The sequence below is a fragment of the Dasypus novemcinctus genome, chromosome 27 (genome assembly GCF_030445035.2).
Source record: "Dasypus novemcinctus isolate mDasNov1 chromosome 27, mDasNov1.1.hap2, whole genome shotgun sequence".
Lineage (NCBI taxonomy): Eukaryota > Metazoa > Chordata > Mammalia > Cingulata > Dasypodidae > Dasypus > Dasypus novemcinctus.
The window spans coordinates 6,876,947-6,900,753 of NC_080699.1; the positions used below are offsets into that span (position 1 = coordinate 6,876,947).

The 23,807-nt window shown below is 38.0% G+C and overlaps 1 protein-coding gene across 2 annotated transcripts in view; it reads right to left on the reverse strand.

Moving 5' to 3' along the window:
- Positions 1 to 23,807, reverse strand: part of PGR (progesterone receptor) — an 89,558-nt gene that overhangs the window by 7,902 nt on the left and 57,849 nt on the right. For both annotated transcript variants that reach the window (XM_058289406.2, XM_058289405.2), the window contains 3 exons: positions 20,326 to 20,470; positions 19,069 to 19,199; positions 4,247 to 4,404 (listed from right to left, as the gene is read on the reverse strand). In XM_058289406.2, the coding sequence (XP_058145389.1) occupies positions 4,247 to 4,404; positions 19,069 to 19,199; positions 20,326 to 20,470 (434 nt within the window). The remainder of the gene's footprint in view (positions 1 to 4,246; positions 4,405 to 19,068; positions 19,200 to 20,325; positions 20,471 to 23,807) is intronic.

Here is a 23,807-nt window from a genome sequence, read left to right on the forward strand (position 1 = left end):
AGTTGTGTCATCTTGTTGTGTCAGCTCTCCGTGTGGGCGGCACCATTCTTAGGCAGGCTGCACTTTCTTTCGCACTGGGCGGCTCTCCTTACAGGGCACACTCCTTGTGTGTGTGGCTCCCCAGCACGGGGACACACCTGCATGGGGCGGCACTCCTTGCGCGCATCAGCACTGCACGTGGGCCAGCTCCACATGGGTCAAGGAGGCCCGGGGTTTGAACCATGGACCTCTCATGTGGTAGACGGACGCCCTAACCACTGGGCCAAGTCCGCCACATGGAAATTACTATTAATTGGAGGATAGATTCCCTGGATTGATCTTGTATGTTTACTATTCTCTCCAATTTTACATGTCTTCATCTTCTTGTCCTTTTTTCTGAGAGCTTCCTCAGCTTTATATGTTGACTCTCCCATTGAATTTTTAATTTCTCCTCTTCTATATTCAATTATCCAAGAGTATTTTCTTGTTTTCTAAATGTTCTTTTTCAATGTTTTCTATTCTTGTTCATGGATACAATATCATCTTTATTTCTTTGAGGATCTTAAAATTTTTGAAGTTTTCTTCTGTTCTCTGTACTGGGCTTTTCCCTTCAAGTTACTCTTTCATTTGTTTGTTTGTTTTTGTCTCCAACCTGTCATTTTAGAGGCTGACTCAAATGGCTCAAAATCTTTGCATGAGTGTTAATATTTATAAGTAAGGCCTAAAAAGTTGACCAATAGATCTGTGTGCATATGAGAGCATGGGTCAGTAAGCTACAGAGGTGCTTGTCAATGAGCAGGCTTTCCTGTAGGATGATTAGGTGGTGTGGCAGTTTGAGTCTTTTGTGGACCCCAGAAAATTATGTTCTTAAATTGGTCCATTTCTGTGAACCTTAAATTGATTAGATTAGGTTAAGGGCCACTTGATTTGATTACTCCAGTTAAGTGTAGCCCACGGTGGTTCTTAATTATTTTACTCAAGTCCCTTATAAACTGGAATATGCAGAGCAATACAGAGAAATACCCAGAAGCTGACAGACAAGGGTCCAGGAGCCAGAAGCAGAAATCGACAGAACATGGAAGCTTACAGGAGCCACCAAAGCAGAATCTGAAAGCAATGAGCCCCAGAGGAGAGGGGAGAGATGAGCATATGCCACCATATGCCTGACCACTCACAGTTTCAGCTAGGGAGAAAGCATCTCCTGATGATGCTTTGATTTGGACACTTTCATGGCCTCATAAGTTAAAGTAAATCTGCACTGTAAAAAGTAACTTATTTCTAGTATATTGCCTTGGAACTCTTTAGCAAACTAAAACTGAAAATAGTACCAGGAGTGGGGTGCTGTTATTTTCAACACCAAAACCATGGAAATAGTTCTTTAAATGGGTAAGGGATAGATTTTAGAAGACTTATGAGATGCTTGATAGAAAAGGCTTAGATTGCTTTGAAGAAACTATTGGTAGGAATATGGATTCTAAGGGTACTTCCAATGAGGCCTTATACAGAAATGAATGTGTCATTTCAAACTGGAAGAAAGGCAATCCTTGTTTTAGAGTTTTGTTCTGATGTTAGTTTAAAGGCACAATTTGAAAGTGACAACCTTGGATATTAAGCTGAGGAGATTTCCAAACTAAATGTGGAAAGTGCAGCATAATTTCTCCTAGCAGTTTATAGTAAGATACAAGAGCAAAAGGATAATCTGAGAACTGAACTCCTGGGCACAAAGAAACCAGAAATGGATGGTTTGGAGAATTCAGAATTTTCAGAAAACAAGTTCCCAGAGAATAGTGTTCCATGTGAGGATTTAATTGAACATTGAACCAGTCAGTCATTTCAGTGTAAGTTAAGATTGGAAATGCTATCCAGGAAGGATCTGTGGAGCATCTTCTGGCTTGGACCTGAGATGCCTATCATGACCTGGGTGCTGTCTGACCCGCCAAACCATGAAAGTGGGCACGCACAGCTGCACTCCATCATCAAATGCAAGTGTTATAAACAGGATAAGGCTCAAGCAGGTCCTGAAGACACAAGTAATTTACATGAAGAAGTGGCCTAAATACCCATGTCACCACTCCTGCCACATTACTTTCTCTTTCCCAGCCCACACCTATGGCCTTTTGGGGAGTTCCCTATAATCAGTTGACTGAGGAATAGAAAACTTGGGCCTGGTTTACAGATGGATCTGCACGATATGCAGGTTCCACCCAAAAGTGGACAGCTTTAGCACTGGGGCATTACTGAAGGACGATGGAAAGGGGAAAGACACCCATTGGGTAGAACTCAGAGCAGTGCACCTGGTTGTTCATTTTGTTTGGAAGGAGAAATTGCTAGAGGTGTATTTGTACACTGGTTCATGGGCTGTCACCAATGGTTTGGCTGGATGGTCAGGGACTTGGAAGAGATATAATTGGAAAATTGGTGACAGAGGTCTGCGGAAGAGCTATGTGGATAGCACACCTCTTTCTGAGGGGGCAAAAAATATGAAGATAGTTGTGCCCCATGTGACTGCTCACAAGAGTGTCACTTCAGCAGAGGAATCTTTTAATAATCAGGTGGATAAGATGACCTGATCTGTAGATAGCAGTCAGCTTCTTTCCCCAGCAACCCCCATCATTGCCCAAGGGCTCGTGAACAAAGTGACCGTGGTTGGAGAAATGGAGGTTATGCATGGGCTCAGCAACATGGACTTCCCCTTACCAAGGCAACCTGGCTACAGCCACTGCTGAGTGCCCAATCTGCCTGCAGCAGAGACCCACACCCAGTCCCCAAAATGGCACCATTCCCCAAGATGATCAGCCTGCTACTTGGTGGCAGGTTGATTAAAGTGGACTGCTTACATCAGGGAAGGGGCAGTGATTTGTTTTAACTGTACTAGACACATACTCCAGGCATTGGTTTTCCTTTCCTCAATGCAATGCTTCTGCCAAAACTACCACTGGTGGCAAGCCAACTTTTTCATTAGGAAAGCCCCTGTAAGCATCTCTAGGTCTTTCTAATAGTTTTGGAAAGTGTACCTATAAGGAAATCCACTAAAGCTCTGTCTGGGGGCAAAACTCTGAAATTATTCTGGGATCAAGCAGGGCAAAAGGGTTGAGGTCTCTCAATTGAATATGAAAAACTTCACCTAGTTCCCTATTTAAATATGGTATATTGCGTCCACTGTCTGCTGGCTTTGAGGACCCTGAGTTCAGGGCCTCTTTGATTCCTGTTCCCCACATAGGAAACTAAACCTGTGCTCTTCTGCTGGGATTGGGGAGGGGGTAACTGCTTAGTTCTTCAGGATGGCTGTGGGGTTAGGGGGTTACAGCTGCTTGTTGTACAGACTTCCAATAGTCCTTCTCTTTGCAGCCCCCATTCAATTTTTAAAAATCTTTTTGAGCTTCTGCTGTTTGAATTTTTTTGTTTCTTGTTGGCTGCCCCTTTTAGGTCTAAATTTCAGCCTTCTTTATTCTCAAAACAGTTTTGCCACTTGATCATCCGCTTTCCATTATACCATATTTATTGATGACTCATCTCTGCTATCCTCTCTGTTCTTTTTCTTTTATCCTGATGAGTAGGTAGCATTTTTATGCCTTTACTGTTGTTTTAGCATGGTTCCTGGGCATAGTGGCAATAAAAGTTTATTCAATATGCCTTGACTAACCACATATTTTATTGATCTGTTTTATTGATATTTTATTGATTTATTTTATTGATCTGTTTCTAGTGTTGGGCATTTTTAGTTTTTATTCTCTCTTTTATAAGAAAAGCTGTGGTGAATATTTTCCATATAAATCTTAAATACTTCCCTGATTATTTCTTAAAGATAAATATTAAAAAGTGGACATTGGACAAGCATGAAAAATTTTTAACCTTTGCTATATTCTACCACATTGTCTATCAGCAAGATTATTAACTTACAATTTCATCCAAAATGGTGTGAGAGTCTTATTTTCCACATCCACACCTTTGCTTTTCCTGTTGTATACAATCTTTTCTCACTTTAGGCAACAATATTTGAGAACAAATTAAGGAACAAACTCCTATCTGTCATTAAATTACCCCCAGACTGTGCAAACACTAATTAATGAAAGGATAAGTGGGTGATCTACATGAAAAATGAAAAAGGATAATACAAACTCTGAGAAATGTGATTCAAATACATTTTTAAGGACACAATTACAAATATAAATTTGAATGAACCATATAAATTAAAATTTATGTTTACCATTTTAAAAGTTACAGAAATTCAGAGAATCATTGATATTCTGTAGAAGAAAACACTTACATCATGCAAGTTATCCAGAAGTTTTGTCAGTTGATAGAAACGCTGTGAGCTAGAGACAACGCCTTTTTGCCTCAAACCAATTGCCTTGATAAGCTCTCTAATGTAGCTTGATCTCATTTCTTCAAACTGGTTTTGACTTCTTAGTCCTTCCAAAGGAACTGTAGGAAGACGATGGCAGTTAGGTTTTAAAAGATGACACTCGCAGTTTATAATATACTTAAATGTTTGCGCTATCAAATGATGATTTATTTTGATATGTAACTATAAATACAAGCACTTTAAATAGGAAAGAGTATTACTGACACATTAGGGCATGTAACTTGGACATTCACTGGAAAGAAAAATATAATAACAATCAGGTAAGCCAAGGAACATTTCAACAACTCTTTTAGAACTGTATTCATAGATTATGCATTTAACTTAGAACTTGCTAAAAAATTCACTTGGTATTATTTTATAATCCTACCTCAAATACTTGGTTTGATTTCGTTTATAACTACAAGTATGCTGGGCCTTCTTTTTTCTTTTTTTAAAAGATTTACTTATTTCTCCACCCTCTCCTCACATTCCCCTGTTGTCTGTTCTCTGTGTCTGTTCACTGTGTGTTCTTCCGTGTCTGCTTGTCTTCTCATTAGGTAGCTTTGGGAATCAATCCTGGGACCTTCTGGAGTGGGAGAGAGGCGATTACTCTCTTGCACCACCTCATCTCCCTGTTGTGCAACATCTTATTATCTCTCCTCTGTGTCTCTGGTTGCGTCATCTTACTGCGCCAGCTCTCCACGTCCATCGGCACTCCTGCACGGGGCGGCTTTCCCACGTTGGGTGGCATTCCCATGCAGGGGGGCACTGTTGCACAGGGTGGCATTCCCACATGGGCCGACACTCCATGTGGGCCACCTTGCCGTGTGGGCCAGCTTGCCCTCACCAGTAGGCCCTGGGCATCGAACCCTGGCCCTCCTATATGGTAGATGGGAGCCCAATTGGTTGAGCCATATTCGTTTCCCTCTTTCTTTTACATTAATACTTAGATGAAAAGGTAAAAACAAACAAATAACAGGTATTTCGAAATGTCCAGATATTTTTATGCCTGCAACTCCAAGACATTAGGTTCGTATGTACATGAAATATTAACGATGTCTATTAAAATACAATATTATTGTGTGGATCACAACTAAAAAATATCCTGTACAAATTAAATTTGACAGGTAGATGGAAATTGCCATGTTTTACGTGAATGTTGTGGGAGAGTACTTCCAAGTGCTGAGGTTTCCTGCCTCACACTATTCTGTGAGGAAAGAATGACCCATCAAATCTGATGTGTTTGGAAGGAAAGCTGGGTATGCACAGACCATCTCCTGCCTCTTGCTTTGGGAGTGTGATGTCTACTGCCTGCACATACTGTCCTGTGCCCTGCCTGTGGCTGAGGTTCAATATTTATGAGTAACAAAGGTGATATTTTTTACCCCAATGCCTTCCTGCTTTCTTTCATATCTCAGTTGGTTCCGAACTTGGTCTAGGAAGAGGGATGCTATTTTTGTCCCCTTCAAAGACATAACAATATTTTATCTGAAAAAAAAAAAAAGATTCCAACTTTCTTTAAGGAGTCATTAAAAATGATTAATGAAATTACCACAATATAAAGAAAGAGATGGGGACGGGGCATTTATATGCATACATTAAACTATTTTTAAAAGGGAGCTTCAATTTTTAAAATTTAAGGCTAAGTTTTTATCAGCAGCCACCTTCATTTCACCCTATTTTTATATGAAGTTAAATATTGAACCAATTTCTTTTTAATTTACCCGCAGAGTACCTGCTAAATTTCTGACTGTGACAGGAAACAGACTTAGAACCAGACAGCTTTATTTTTAGCATAGCCTGACCACTGTCAGATAGGTACCACGGCAGCTTGACAATTTTCTGACTCTGGGTCTAGTGAAGCAAAGCTGGCCATTACAGCAGTGGTGGCAGATAGAGGGAAGGGAGGGAGTGCCGGAGTAACCATAGCAATGACGGTAGCAGGCATGTACGCAGCCCCCAGCATCTTCTCCTGTTTCCCCAAAACATCGGGATCCTTCAAAGGCAACTGCAGAACCTAAAATATATTCTTACTCTAATCTCATTCCTATTGCAGGGGTTATGTTTTGAAAAATTCTACAGCAATCAAGGGATCATAGGAAGTGGGACGTTAGGAGAAAACCAACAGAAGTGGCTTTATATATTTTAAAAATAAAAAAAATTCTAGAAGACACTTTATAAACAAGACATTCACTTGTATTAAAACATGTTCTGATTATAAGCCATCTCCTCAATGACTTTCTTCAATAAATAGGAAGTCTTCATTATTTTCAAGAATAGTTTTGAATCAGCTTTTAGGCTCAAAGTGTATTACTGTTTACATTTATATTCTATCTACCTTCATTTCTTGATAGTATTCTTGTGCCCAAAGGATCATTTCCCTAGACCCTGTCTTCTCTTGAAATAATCCAGTAAAAAATCATAGTCTATAAGAAAAAGAGTAATAATTGTCACTTTTTTCTGTTGTTTAAGAAAATGCATGTATAAAAAAGATTGAGGTCTTTGAAATTTTGATGTACAAACGTAAGACCCATTATCTTACCACTATAACTGATGAGAGATTATTAAATACTTAAGGTGTATACAGTGTATTTAAGATATACCTCTCTCATGAACTATTTTTTTTATTCCCTACTATTATCTGTTCTTTTCTACTACTGGACTTCCTGACCTCTGAAGCTCAACTTCTAGCAATACCTAGATTTACAAGGTATGGTCATCAGTTCTCCAAGCCTTATGGTATGTCAAAAACCTCCAAAGTACTCCAATTAGAACTACAGCATTAAGATATATGTGAAATAAAATAATTTCTCTTTAACACCTAACTTAGGCTAATACTCTTAGTGGTCACTATGGAAACTTTGGCTATTAAGACTGCCTCATGCCAATTTAAGAATTTTCTACTGTGCATATAAGTCAAGATGTTCAGAAGAATGTAATAAAGCCATTCTGGTGTCAGACTTGTTCATAGTAAAATTGAAAATGGTTTACATTGTATGGGGACATGGCAGGTCTTCCTAAGTCCACCAGTACATCTTTGTACAGAAGCAAATATTCACTAAGAATACAATAATTTGAAATTTTACTACAGACCAGAAATTATATAGAATTGAGACATTCTTTAAAACACACAGAAAGTAGCCCTATGGAAACATATAGCAGGTTGGACTGTAGAAGTCAGAAACTGGCAGGGACAGAAAGAGGCTGACTGCGTGTTTACAAAAGGTAATAAAGGGCCCTGGGTCAAACTGCTCTTTCCACAAACATGTGGATTGGGGTTGTGCAGAGGCAAAAAAAAAAAAAAAAAAAATCTTTTAACCAATGCTTCAAGTAGAAATTGGACAGAAAGCCCAACTGCTTATCCAGGGAAACTGGTAACACTTAGTAGTCGCTGGATATGATCTGGAATTTCAGTTGCGACAAACAGCTTCACATAGGATCTCTCTTTGGAATGTGAAGTATCTCATTTCTGTGTTCCTTCAGTTCTGCTCAAAACAACCAACCCACTAAGAACGAATTCTTTCACTTCCTTAGTGCTTTGAACAGCCTTTCCTTGACTGCACACCTGTACTACTCCTTCCAACACTTGCCCTGTGGCCCTGCTATCTCAGTTTTGTGATTAAACAGATTCTCTACATCCTCAGTCCTTTCATAAAATCCTTCTATTTCCTTGCCATCACATCCTCAAGAAAACTCCTCCTTTTGCAGCGCTCTGAAGTTCTTTTCTCCTCACTTGACTGGTTTGGGGTGGGATAAGGGAGAAGACACAGAAAGGCTCAGCATCTTCTGTCCTTTGGGCTGCTCCTTCCCCACTAGTTTACCTTATCCTCTTTCAAGAGGAATTGTACTCGGCAGCACCATACTCCACCCTCCTCTTGTTCTCATCTACTATTGACTTTCGTGTTCTTGCTTTATTTCATCAAGGACCTTGCCTTCCTGAGGGATTTCCATTGTAGTGGACCTCACACCTGACACCCCATCTTTGAGCTTCTCAACTCCAAATGTCCTAAGCATTAACTACTCTTTGACATTCATCCACGATGACCCACCCTAGATTTTATCGCTAACTGGGATTCTCCTAGCTATGAAATTGTTTGATGTTTTTCTCTCATTAAGAAAATATATATGCTTTTTGTAGAATAACTGTTAATGAACTACAAAGAACAAAATTACTCATAATAATAGCAAAGATTAATATTCACATTATTTTGGTATATTTATTTCCAGTTTTATTTTTTTAAAAATCATGCTGTGTATATATATATAAGTTTTGCATCTAGCTTTTTTTCTTTTTCTAACTTAGCATTATAACATTCCCCAAAAGGGTTGTATCAGTTCTACTTCTGACCAGCAGTGAAAGAGAGTTGCTTGCCTATTTCACCAGCGTTTAGTGTTTTTCTTTATCTTTGCTTATTTGATAGCTCAAAAGTAGTATGTTGATATCTTCATTTGATATCTTAGGTTACAAGTATGATTGAATAATATTCTATGTATTTCTTAGCCATTTGTGATTTCTTTTTGATGAGCTGTTCATGTCCCTGCCTGCTAATTTACCAGTATACTTGTGTTTTCCTTTATGATGGTATGAGCTTTTACTATATTGAGAATATTGATCCTCTTTCTGTCAAGTTTGTTAAAATTATTTTTTCCCGTTTACTTTTAAATTTTATTTTTGACATATACTTTTATCTTACTTAATTATATCTCCTTGCTTTGTGATTTGTGCTTTTATATTTATTGAAACCTGCCTTGTGATCTAACCATGTGGTCTATCCTGGAGAAAGGCCTATGAGCACTTGAGAAGAATGTATAACCTGCTGAGTTTGGGTGAAATGTTCTGTTCTGTTATGTCTATGTCTGTTAGGTCTAGCTTGTTTATCATGTTGTTCAATTTCTGTTTCCTTGTTGTTCTTCTGTCTAGTTGTTCTATCTAATGATGTGAGTTGTGTGTTGAAGACTCTAGCTATTCTTGTCAAGGTGTCTCTTTTTCCTTTCAATTTTGCCAGAGATTGCCTCATGTATTTTGGGGCACCCTGGTTAGGTGCATAGATATTTATGACCATTATTTCTTTGTGGTGGATTGTCTCTTATTATTAATATATAATGCCCTCTGTATCTCTTATAATTTTTTTTTGCAGTTAAATTGTCTGATATTAATATAGCTACCCCTGTTCTTTTCTGGTTACTGTTTATGTGGAATCTTTTTTTCCAACCTTTAACTTTCAGCTGGTTTGTATCCCTGGGTCTCAGGTGAGTCTCTTGTAGGCAGCATATGGATGGCTTATGTTTTTTACGTATTCTGTTTCAGCTTCTATATCTTTATCAGGGAGTTTAATCCATTCACATTCAATGATATTACTGTAAATGAAGTATTTGCTTCTACCAGTTTATTCTTTGTTTTTCATTTGCTATATCTTACCTTTCTCCATCTTTTCACTCTTTTGGTTTCCCTTTCTGCTAGTCTGACCTTCTGCACTCTCCTCCAAGCCTCTCTCTCCTGTATTTTCTGTTGGGCTGTAAGGCTCCCTTCAATACTTCCTGCAAAGCAGACATTTTTTCTTTTTACAAACTCTTACTTTCTGTTTATTTGTGAATATTTTAAACTCACTTTCATATATGAAGGACACTGTTGCCAGATAAAGAATTCTCAGCTGATAATTTTTCTCTTTCAGCATCCTAATTATATTAAACCACTGTCTTCTCGCCTCCATGGTTTCTGATTAGCCCTTGCTAAGTCTTACTGGGCGACCCTTGTATGTGATGGTTTGTGTCTCCCTTGCTGCTCTGAGAATTTTCTCTTTATCTTTGACATTTGACATTCTGAGTAGTATATGTCTAGGAGTAGATCTATTCAGATTTATTCTGATTGGGGAATGCTGTCCTTCTTGGACATGTACATTCATTTCTTTCATGAGATTTGGGAAATTTTCAGCTATTATTTCCTCAAATGCTCTTTCTGCACCCTTTCCCTTCTTTTTCCTTCTGGAACTCCCATGACATGTATGCTGCTACAATTTATGTTATCATTTAACTCCCTGCTCATTTTTTTCCATTCTTTTCTCTCTGATCTTCTTTCTCTTCAATTTCACCTGTTCTGTCTTCTGCATCAATTATTCTTTTTTTCTATCATTTTGAGTCTGCTATGGTGTGCCTCTAATGTGTTTCTGATCTCTACTATCATGTCTTCTATTCCCATGAGCCCTGTTATTTTTCTATTCAGGTTTTATTCTTCTTTGTGCTTGCTCAGTGTCTTCTTGATGTCCTTTATCTCTTTAGCCATACTGTCTTACAACTCATTAATGTGATTTCGGAAACTTGTATGACTCTCGTTGATTAACTGTCTTAAATCCTGTGTCTCTTCTGGGGCTTTGATGTATTCCTTTGCTTGGGCCATGTCTTCCATTTTCTTAGTATGGCTCATAATTTTTTCTGATGTCTAGGCATCTGCTTGGGATGGTGAGTTTACTCAGATGCTCAATTTTTTTCTTTTTCATAGGGATTTAGTGGCAGGAGGCTGTGTGTTACTGCTGCTCTTTGATTCTTGGTTCAACCAGCTCTACGTCTTTAGGATTGTCTCTGTTAGTTGCTCAAATATGGGGTGGGGAGGGTATATGGGAACCTCTTATATTTTTTAATGTAACATTTTTTGTGATATATATATCTTTTTTTTTTTTAAAGAAAAAGACAATTGAAAAATAAAAATGAAAATGAAAAAAAAAAAGAGAAAAAAATTTTGGGCCATGGACCCAGCAATGAGTTGCAGACCTACTTCCAAGAGCCTTCGGTAAGGAGACCATAAAGGCTGGAAAAAGCCTTACTTAATTTAATTTTAATTTTAATTTCTTCATGTGTACTTCCTTGGTCTGCTAGCAGATGGTGCTCTTTGGCAGCCCTTTCAGTTCAAAGCCTGGTTGCAGTGATTTGCTGCACCATGGACTGGATCAAGGTGATAGAGGATCCTTCCTGGAGGCTAAGAGCTATGCAGTCCAAACTTTCCCAGAGGCTGTTCTCCACCTTTCCTGGCAGCCCCCTCTCTTTGCAGGTACGAAATAATTCAGCTCCCCTCTGTGTTCTCAACAACCAGTCCCAGTCAGTAAGGAGGGTGATTTAGAGGGTTGGATCTCTTTAGTCCTGTGCTGGATCCTGGGGCAAACAATGACACAGCCCTACCTGGCCTGGAAGTGCTCCTAGGACAAAGCAAGCCACATTTCTGGGCCAAAAGCTCAATCAGCCATAGGATCCATCCTTTTTTTCTGTTTCTTGGTGAGGTGGATCCCTGCTGCTCCAACCGGAGCCACCGACCTGAAACTGTAGAATTCAAAGTTGTCTATAGGTGGGGAAGGGCTCCAGTGGCTTAGCTGCAGCTTCTACTCAATCTTCCCACTGAGATTCTTTTCCTTTGCCCCTCTCTCTTCTGGGTGGTGCCCATGCTTCCCCTGGTGTCCTAAACCCTGTAAGATGTTTTTCTGGGCCGTTTCTACCTGTCCTCTAGCTATTTTTTCTGGGAGAGAAGACAGTCCTGAGTCTCTCTAATCCACCATCTTCCTGGAAGTCCTGTGCCATTGGCTTTTAAGTTTTGAAAAGACTTTCCCACTGAGAAATGAAATATTACTTTAATAATTTAATTTTTAAAAATCTAAATATATTAATAAATTTAATACTAATTAAATGCCATTTTTAAACTTTGTTATGTGACTTACGACAGTGAACTCTAATTGGTTTACATTGATGTGCAATATAAGGCAAGAATCTAAATAGATCTTCTTTCCCCAAAGCTAGAGTTATTCCACATCATATATGAAAATAATTCTTCCCTTTCCTAATGATTTCACCTTTATTAAATAGATTGTGTGTGTTTTGCTAATATATCCGCAACTCTTGGCACCAAGTACTAACTACACAGTAGTCCTTTAGTTAATACCTATTGAATGGCTGAAGTAATATATTAAATTCTTATATACAGAATGATTGATTTTTGGACTTCCTCTTCTGTTTTATAGATCTATACATCTATTCTAGCACCCATTAATGATGTAATTATTGTATCTTTCTGTTACATTAATATTTCAAGATTTAGTAAGGCATGACCTCTTCATTAATTCTTCCTTTTCAAAATGTTCTTAGCTTTTGTTTTCTATTTATTTCTCCAGGAGAACTTTGGAAATAATTTTCCCAAGTTCTTTCAGGATATTACCATTTAAATTTTCAATGGAGTTGTATTAAACCTATAAATTAATTTGCAAAAAATTAATATATTTTCTGAATATATTCTGCCCATATAGTAACTAGGTGACTCTTCATGTATTCAAATGCTCTTTTTTATCTCTCAGTAAAGTTTAGTTTTCTTCATACAGGATTCAAATTTTTTAATTAAGATTATTCTGGATAATTTACCTTTGTTGTAATTTGGCATTGCATCATTAAATATTTTAACCCCTTATTGCGGATAGGGGAGAAAGCTGTTTAACAAGAATATTGCTTTTATATCCAGCGACTTGGTTAATATCTGTTTTTAATTCTAATACTTTGGGTTTATTATCTTTGACTTTCCTGGTATACAATACTATATTCAAATACCCTTTTCATTTTCCTTCCTATAAATGATCTGAAATGTAAACCCCAATATTTTGGGACATTTCCTAGCATTATATTGAGGACATTTATTTATATCATTCAAAATCCTTCAAAATTGAATATTTTAATTCTTATATATCCTACTAATATAGGAAATATAATTTATTTGTTTTCTTATTACTTGGCACTTGGAATATTTTACTAGTCTAAAGGATGCTTATGTTTTTAAAAAAGGATATATTTTTAGAGGTAAAATTATTGCAGAAAAATGTATAAATTTTCTTAACATTGTGATATACATTGCAAAAATTCTTACTATTTAAGTGTTTTCTGGTCAGTATTGAGTATTGTTATTCAAAGTAATCTTTGCTAATTACATTGACAATGAATGTATCTCATCTGCATTTCTCAAATCATTAGTGAGGCTGAACAATTTTCTTACATTTATTAGTGATCTGGGGTTTTTTGATGTTTTCTGTGTTGTATTCTTTTAGCTATGGTGACCTAAAATATATTTAAAATATTTTCCTAAGTTCATTGTTTAAAGTTTAATTTTTAATATTTTATCACAGTTTTTCAAGGCTTAATAGAGAAAATATAGTGCCCAGGCAACCTATCAATTTCCAATCTCCAGAATCAAAATACTTTCACTTCTTTTAGTTATTTCTTTCAATATTTTCATCTGTAGCTTTAAATAACATGCTTTTAGCACTGATTCTTGATTTTTCATTTTTATCTTTTAACTTTCCAGTATGGAAGATGAGGCTATATCACTATTTTCCTAACTCCTTTCCCAGATCTCTATTAGAATCACACTACACACACTCATAGACACACACACACCCCTTACTATTCCTCATCTTCCCAATATCGTTTCCATACTACTGACTGCTAGATCAACATTCAGTGTTGATTTTAGCTATGTAAAAGGCTATCATGGCCAAGCCATCTAGTGTATATTATTTTTAATTTTTAGTACAACTTTTTGTTTTCCTAAGAATTAACAACTGTCTTATTTCTTTGCTTGGTTTTTCTAATTCCAATTTCTAATACTAATATCTAGTTCATTCTCAAATTCTCCCCCACTTATTTAAATCTCTTCTCAATATATTCAGGCACATCAGTTTTATCTTTTTTGAGTTATTTCTCATAAATCTTCTGATCTGTTCTGATCTTATTTCTAGTTCCTTGGTACAAATTCCATGTGGGATCCCCCTTCATCTTGATATGAACTTCACATTTTATTTGGGTATCAGCCCTTGTTTTCTGGATACTCTATCCTCTTTCTTGGTCTACTCCTTCATGGTGGTGTTTCTGTTATCCTCTGGGAAAAGGTTTGGGAGATCATTTTTTAAGACTTGCATGTCTAAAAATGTCTTTAGAGTATCCTTATACTTAATAATTATAATTAATAATTTGGATGGTATCAATTCTTGGTTGGAAATAAATTTCCTTTTAAGCTTAGAAGGCATCACTCTATTGTCTTATATAGAGTCCAGTATTTCTGATGAGCCAAAGCCTATTCTGATTACTGACTCTGTCAATATCTTTTTCTGTCTCTGCAGCAACTGTTGGGATCTTCTCTTGTTGTGCACCTCATTCCAGTATTTCATGATGCTTGCTTTGGGTAGTTGCTGGACACTTGGTCTTGCAAAGTGGCAGTCATATCACTCAACTACCAGAAGTGTGTACCAGAGCACACTGGATAAAACCTAGGATCAACATTTAATGGCTGTGTGACCTTGGGCAAGTGGAATTAACTTATCTGAACCTTAATTATCTCCTGAAGTTATGCTGTTAGAATTTAATGAGTTAAAACACGAATAAAGCACTTAGGACAGTACAAGGCATGTGGTCAAGACTTTAAAAAATGCTATTATTTGATTCTGGAAATTTTTAATTGTTTTCTTAATGATTTCTTTTATGTATTTTGTTGTTCCCATTTTCTAGACCTACTATTTGGATGTTGGTTCTCATGCTTAAGAAACTCTGATTTTTTTCCTTTCTTTCTTTTCTTTTTCTTCTCTACTTTCTGAGAGATTTTCCAACTTTGTTTTCCAATGTTACTATTTATTTTTAAATTTCTCCTCTCATATTTTCTAATTTTCAAAAGTTCTTTCCTTTTTAATTATTATTCCTTTTTTATAGCATCTGGGTCTTACTTCACGGATGCAATATGTTCTGTTAACTTTTTAAGGAGGGATAGATTTTTGCTGTTTTGAAGTTCTCATCGTCCTACATGGTCTCTGTTTTTTCCAAGTTCTTCAAAAATTCATTTTGCTTTCGTCTTTCATGTTAAACGTCCCTCAGATGCCTGATGGTCCTTATATGCAACTATATCGTTTGTTGATACTCAAGAAAGACAAGCTAAAAAACTGACTGGCAGTTCTATTTGAATGGGTAGTGTCTGTCAATTGTGGGCTTTACTGCAGGGCGATCTGGTTAAGCTTTCTCAAAGAGAAACTCCTGACATTTTTATTTAGTTCTTTTTCTTTGGGTCCAAACAGATTCTATAGAGATGACCCTTTCATTCTCCCATCTGGGGACTATAAGCCTGGATGACAATGGTTTTGGAGTCAGGTGGGGTAAGGATATTGGGAGGTGGTTTCTCAATATCTGCTTCATACTCTTAATCTGCCTTCAGTATAACCTCTCTACCCCCAACAGTGCCAGTAGTTCACCTTCTGATACATCCTCTACAGAGAATAAAACTACAGTCTCTCCCTGAGTTATTTGGGATAATATTTGGAAAAGAATCTTGGAAAAATAATTCCTTCTTAAACAGATTTTTAACAAAGCTCACATTTTTCAACCACTTTCACTCTCATTTCAAGAAATCACTGATTTACCACATCCAGAACGTGCTGGAGGGTCAATGATGCAAATAAAGGTGCTCCTTGGGCTTCCCCACTCCTGGCTTAAGAGCTAACCTTCTCAGGTATGCTATATTGGTTACCAGCTTGTGGAATTTTGTTATGTGATTCCACAATCAAGTGTGTTTGAGGCTCCCTTCTCTCTATCCTTTTGGTTTTATTCCTTGTCTCTACCCTTTTTGTTTTATTCCTTTAAAAATGTCCTTTAATAATAGGCTGTGGAGGGGACAATGTTAAAAGCATGTGATTGCTGGGGATTGACTCGTGTTCTCCACAAAAGGCAAGTGCAGGTCGTAACCCCTGGCGCTGTAGCTAGGACCTCTGAGGTAACAGTAGTTAAGGTGGGCTCACACTGAAGGAGCTGGGCCTTCACCCAGTATAACTGCAGTCCTTATCAACAAAGGAACCTGGACATGGAGACAGACAATCCATGGAGAAGCAAGATGCTAGAGTCGTCGAAACCCAGAAGAGAAAGAAGAGGATAGTACCATGTGATGCAAAGCCGAGGTGCCCAAGGATCTCTGGCAGTCACCACTGGAACACAGGGGTGTTCTTTGGGGAGAAAACATCACCTTGCTCATGCCTCAATTTTGGACTGTTCCTAGCCTCAAAACTGAGCCAAAAAAATCTCATTGTTAAAATCAACCCAATGTATGGTGTTTTTTTTTAGCAGCTGGGAAACCGAACAATGTTCGGTTCTCTGGAGGAATGTATTTTAATTTTTAATGGCAAATGAGAGGTAAAATTTAGGTATCAAATCATTCAAATTTTTGCCATTTTCCCACTGCATTTATTTTTTAAAAAGGTATTCCCTACACTGAGATTTGAAAATCATTTCTATTCCTTCTAAATGTTTTAAGTGTATGTATTTAACCTTCAATCCATCATTTACTTTAGGATGTAATTTGCGCCAAGTAACCCAACTGATTTTTTCCCAATTATCCAGCTTAGCAATATTTATTTATTTCATGCTCATTGGCTGGTGACGTTTCCACTGTAGTATATTAAGTTCTAATATATATTAGTCTGACTTGACTAATGCTGGGAATTGAATTATCTACTCCTAAAGAACATATTCTAAATCTTAACCCATTCCTGTGAGTGCAAGCCCATTGTAAACAGGACCTTTTGGCAAGGTTATTTTTAGTTAATCTGTGGCTAACTGAATCAGGATGGGTCTTAATTCTAGTCCTGGAGGCCTTATGTAGAAGGCCAGGGAGAGACGCCATGGGCAGCAGCCACAGCTGGACATCAATGGAACCCGAAAGAGAAAGGAAAAGAGGCTGCCATGTGCAATCGCCCGCCAGCCAGCAGATACCAACCCTAGGAGGAAGCAGTCCTCCCAGCTTCTGAAACCATGAGCCAATAAGTGCCTGTCGTTATGCCAACATATTATACGGCATTTGTCTTAGCAGCCAGGAAACTAAAACAAATACTAATTCATTCCATCTATTTTTCTTCCACACGGTACTTATTTTTGTAGTTTTCTATTTCCCTTCTTTCAAATATTTTTGCAATGCTTCTCTATTTATTCTTCAAGATTTAGAGATGAATTTTCAATAGTTTTGACACATTTACCCACCCCCCAAAAATCCCATTAAGATTTTGATTAGAATTTGTAGAAACGATGAGTACTGTCAACTAAATATTTGTTCCTCCTTCTCTTGAAGTGACAAGCGGCCAAGAACCTTGCTTTAGCCATAATTTGTGACTGGAAGTCATGTATGTCACTTCCTTCCTTTACCACCACTCTAGTGACTCTGGAAGCTTCCACCTGCTGCTCCCTGAGTGGGGACAATGAGCGGATGCTCCTTTGTCGATCTGTATTGGACAGCAGGGGAAAAAAAACAAAACTTAAGAAAAAAATTTGTTACAGTAATGAAATTTGGGGGTTCTTTGGTATCCCAGCAGAATGCAGCCTATCCATAAAGAGAGAATTATGTTAATGATACTAAGGAATTTGAGAAATCCAGGACTTTCTTTGACATAACTACCAGAGGACACATTACTGGCATGAAAAGCGGGACAGGACTTAATTGCTGTAATATTAAATTTATTCCAGCCATTCCCCTATCAATGACCTTTGTGTCCTCTATGCTCTTTCACCATTGGCATGAAGGACTATGCTCCAAAACTGATGCCCAAGTGAGGAGGGTTAGGGCTACGGGTCCTCAGATCCCCCACTGATCCCTGTCTGCATGGATTTCATGAGGAAATCTTCCTTTTTAATTGTTTAGCTCTTCCGCCTCTCCTCCTGACCTACACCTCCCAGCCATCTGAGAACGGCGCAACTAGAAAGATGGCCCTACAAAGACGCTGCTGAGAAAGACCCACGGTTCCCTCTCAACTGAAGGCATTGGCTCTCTGCCATGCTCCTTCCAGTCACTGGTTTGAGAAGGATCGGTTTGTACACTCGAGGGCTGAACCGCCCTGGGTGTGGAAAGGGCCCATCTCTTTTGACCTTCCCACCGACATCTTTGGGGATCCAGAAAACAAAGCACAGCAGTAGCTGCTATTCATTGAGCCAGGCAAGTGTACAAAAAAACGAATGAAAGGAATATCTGCCTGTCCTCGTGGTGGCCAATGTTATTTCACGACTTCCCATTCTGCTTTTCTTCTGGGCCTACAGCTAGGCCATGTTTACCAGCCTTTCCGGCAGTGAAGGTGGGCCACGGAATGCAGATGGACATACTGCCTGGCGCTTTCTGACCCTGCCTCCAGACCTCCTTTCACTCAGTGCTTCTCTTCCAGCAGGATCCAAGGAGGGACTCCAGGCTGCTAGGAAGTGGGAGCTGCTGGAAGGAGGCAGCTGGGCTTTCCTCCATACACACTGGGCTGTGAGGGCGGAATCAACTCTCAAGAATTATAGTGTGACCTCTAAGATACTTGTCATGGAAGTTAGCCTATCCCGACCGGCAGAAAGGTCCCAAAGAAAACGGTGTAGTTTATGCAGTGCATGCTTCTGACGGCTGTAGGTGGAGAGACATAGTTTGTGCTTACACACTATTAGCAAGTTTATAAAACCTAATTAGGTGACAATGAAAAAGTCATGGAATCATATTTTACCTGAATTTGAAACAGATTGGCTGGATTTACAGGGCATTTTAGTACTACGTGGTAGGTAAAACCTGAGAAATATCAACTAACTATATTAATCTTCGACAACACACTGGAAGTTTCTCCTGCACAGTTAAAATCTGAGATTCATACCTCATATAGAACCACATGATCGTATTGTCGTTTGAGACATTCCTCATAAAATGAAGTACATACCTTGTATTGCATTCTAGTACTCACTTGTATTAAGCAGCAGCAACACTTTCATACAGAGAAACTCTTCTTGGCTGACTTGAAGCTTGACAAACTCCTGCGGGATCTGCCACATGGTAAGGCATAGCGAGTAGAAGGACAACTCTTTCATCCGCTGTCTGGCTCCACGGGCGCACACAAGGGGAGAAGCAGGAGGCAGAGAGATGGTGTCAGCTTCTGTGTTTATGTCATTTGTCAGGGAATACGGTTTTGGAAACAACCCTATGTGTGGACTAAGACTACTACTACTTATGAATAATCTCCCTATTTGGAATAGGAATTGTCTTCTCAACTTTTTCACAACTGAATTTTTGAGGTTTAGGTATTTTAAAGCTAGAAAATCATATTAAATACAGACTGATCAATATTATTGTTGTTTCTCACTTTTAAATGCCTAAACCTAGAAAGGAGGGCAAAATTGTAGGAGCTGAGGATGTGCTCAGTTGAGGAGCTGAGGGAATGCCATTTACTGATTTTTTTCTATATATATTTTCTATTTCTAGATCTAGTTCTATTATATATATATATAAATTTGTGTACAGTTCAGAGAAAGAATGGAAAATAAAGGGTGATGATTCCTTATTTTCAGCTGTAAAATAAAGAATAATTCCTTACCTATTTTAAGCAGTTGTAGCATAAAAGAGAATAAAACATATGAAAGTTTTCTGTAAACTATAAATACCTATACCAGTATAAGCTATTTAATGATATGATTCTGAATAGTATGTGTCATTAGAACTGTTTAAATTTTTCATGAAAATATTCAGTTTAATGTTATATATAGAAAATTACAGTAATTTAAATATAATCAAGCAAATTGAAATACTTATCTTTCAATTTTTAAAATAAATTACCCTGTGTGAGTTTGCCTTTAGAAAAGAGATAATGTTTTTACATTTTGAAGGTATGTAAATACTTTGAAGCAAAAATATTTCTAATTTGCTTCACTGTTTTCAATAGTATCAAGGTATGAAATTTTAATTTGACAAATATCATTTAATTGTGACTTTAAATTTACTTTTGATACAGTTTTGAAACAAAAGGAAAAAGTCACAAATATCAAATTACTAATAAAATTAGAGTTTTATTGATATTACCAAGCTGTATTCTGAGGAAATGCTAATGTCAGAAAGACTCTATCCTTAGGGACATTAAATGTTTGGTCATCTATTCAATCTAATTTGTAAGCTTATCTTAGACATATCCCTGAAGCAATCAATAAAAATAACAAGAGTAATTACTTACTCATTGAGTATTAGATCAGGTGCAAAGTAGAGCATCTGCCCACTGACATGTTTATAGGATCTCCACCCCAGTCCAAACACCATTAAGCTCATCCAGGAATATTGAATGAGAGTTATCTGGTCATCAATATGCAAGTTTCTAAAACCTACAAAGCAAATTTACAAAGAAAATTATCACAAAAATCACTTGTGTCAAAAATGTTGAGAACACATGGTTTTGAAAATATGAAGATGAATGCAAATATTAGGATAATATACTGTTTTTAATCTCAACATTTTATACTAAAAATCAGGAAAATAATAGTCTGAAAAATGAAAAAAAAGCACAGCGACGTTGGAAGTCATTTAAAATTAATCACTGTGATTCAGCATTTTTAGAAATTCATTCATTAACTCAATCATCCATCACTCATTCATGCAATACCCATTTATTAAGACTATTTATGGTACCGCGCAGGGTGTTAAAATGAGGATACAGAGATAAAAACAACAAATTCTTGCCCCTCGAAGAAGCCCACAGCTCAACAGGGGGGATGAGAAGACGACTTTAAGTGCAGTGATACAAGTTAAAAAGGATTGAGAAGGCAGAAGAGGGAGAACACAGGGGTGGGGATGGCGAACGAGTCAGGAAAAACTCACCAGCAGAGGAAGAGATGGCCCTGAGTGGAATATAATCAGTTTGTCGAAGGATTTCGATTCTTTGGGATTTAAACATAAACTGCTTTTATTTAGCAAGACCACTGATTTCGATAGTGCTCTATCTGACTTTCCTTTAACAATTCTAAACTATGTCTTGGAGAGAGTTCACAATTTTCTAGTAATTTTTGCTGTTTGAAACTTAATCCAGATTTCTTTTAAACTCACTCCATGGCTAAGGTCACAGGAGTTCTTAACAAGGGTCTGAGGGCTTGAATTCAAATTCAAATAAACATTATTCCTTCGGGGATGTGTTGGTGCAGGTGTGATATATACATTAAATAATACAGAGTATACTGTGGACTTAGTAAGGGGTCTGTGATTTTCACCTGACTGGCAAAGGGGTCCATGGATCAAAAACAGGTGAAGAACCCCTGTAGGAAGTTTAGGGTCTGTGAACACGCACAGGGTGCCTGCGCCTCACGAGTGAATGCTCTCACCTTCTGATCTTTCATAAAGCCACCCCCTCTCTCTTCTAGGCACTTCTCTGGTATTGGTGGCAGAAGGAGGATGGGTGGGGAAAAGGACAAACGCATCTTGACTTAACTTATCACAGTCTACTCCAAGTCTTTGCAATTCTCTATTCTTCTGCTTCTGGCAAAATGGCCAGATGGGCAATGATGAATGATGAAGGAAGTAGAAGCAAGACAGAAGTTTGGAGAGGTAGGCGAGAGTCAGACCACAGATGGTCGTGTGTGTCTCTTACGGAGCAGTGGGGGTGATATAGATTTACTTGTGTTATAGATGGATCCTGCTGGCAGCTATGGGGAGGATGGATTCAGAGAACAAGTCTGGATTTAAGGAAGAGTTGGGAGGTATTGCTACAGTCCAGGTGAGAGATGTTAAAAGCCTGAAGTAGGTCAACACACAGGACTAGAAAGGAGGGAGTGGAACAAAGAAGTATGAGCAAACTCAAGAAAGATGGCAACTGATTGCACATAGGAGGGGGGAAGGAGAATCAAATACAACTTTCAGTATTTTTGTCTGAATAGTGGATGATAACAGAAATACTGAGATAAAATAATAAAGGAGAAACAGGGAGAAAAAAGTAAGAGTTTTGAACATTTTCTGAAATATCCAGATAGTAACTGAACATATAAGTTAGAGGTATGGGGGATGGCTGGGCTAGAAATACATTTTGGAAGTTACTTGTATCTGAGTATAGCTGAAACAATAAAAATGGATGAAATTCTTTACTGAAGGTGTAGAGAAAGAAGAGTGGTTTGATGGAACCATTAACCATTTTCCATAAAGCTGCTTTAGCGACATCTATTATCCCTAAGAATCCATTGAGGCCCATTTACAAATGGCCGATTTCAAAAGTACAACCAAAGCAAAACTTAATTCCTTAGATATCAAGGGCAAACTAAATTTGTTTCTTGATTATGTTAGTCACTCAAAGTGGGAAGTAGAAAAGAATGCTATCGTCTCTCTATATAGTCCAGAGAGCCCCATTTTCATGTGAATAGATGTTAGTTCTCTTCTTGGAACTCTGTAACCTCACAGAACAGAAAACGATAGTGCCAGTTCATAATTAGGTATGCCACCGTGGACATGTCTCCCACTCTTTCAGCTCCGCAGTATCTGAACTTCCTGCCTGCCTCCCTCTGTAGAAGTAGAGTTCCCACTGGTTGGAGCTGGGTGGGAGCCAGTGGCCTGCTGTACCACTAGGAAGCTGCTGAAGTCTCTCCTTCCCTGGCCTTGAGATCTGAGACCTGATTTGGTCTATGGGACACACACTACCAGGACACTGAATCAGAAGATAGTAAAGCCAAGACAAAGATGTGGTTAGGCTTTGTTCTCAATGGTACTGGTGCCCACTGATGTTGGGCATCTAATGGCATTTGTGATGCTTTAAAATTATTTATTTTGAAAAATAACACGAACTCCATAGAGAGAACTCCAACATAGTTACCCCCCCCCAGATATCAAATCCACCAATTTAAATTTTTTGTCACATTTGCTGTTTCCTTCCTTCCTTCCTTCCTTCCTTCCTTCCTTCCTTCCTTCCTTCCTTCCTTCCTTCCTTCCTTCCTTCCTTCCCTCCCTCCCTCCAGTCCTCCCCCCTTCCTCTTCCTCTCTGATGAGTATATTCATGTCTTTTGTTAAATTAGGGAGGTTTTTAGCCATTATTTCTTGGACTGTTTTCTCTGTCACTTTCTCTTAGTCTTCTCCTTCTGGGATTCCATCAAGGCATATATAGGTATGCTCACTTTTCTTCATTCTTTCTTCTTTCTGCTCCTTATACCAGATGATTCCATTAGTCTTATCTTTAAGTTCACACATTCTTCTGCCAGTTCCAATCTGTTGTTGAACCCCTCAAAGAAATTCTTAAGTTCTGTTAATGCGGTCTTCAGCTTTCCTTGGTTCCTTTTTCATAATTTCCATCTCTCTATTGATATTATTCTCTGTGTTCATCTATCATTTTCCTCATTTCCTTTAGTTCTTTGTCCATATTTTCCTTCAGGTCTTTGAGTATACTTAAGACATGTTTTAAAAGTTTTTGCCTGGTAAGTGCCAGGCCTGATCCTCCTTGATCAATGGTTTCTAACGCTTGAATCTTCTCCACTGCCTGGGTCATCACTTCCTGTTTCTTGGCATGTTTTGTAATCTTTTGTTGAAATCTATACATTTTGACATTACAGTGTATTATCATTGGAATCTATTCCTTACACTTGTATCCAGCTACTGATATGAGAGAGCCTTCCTTGAATGCCTGGAGCTAAAAAAAAACAAAACAAATAACAACAACAAAAAACAAAACAACAGAAGAAACAAGAAAACACC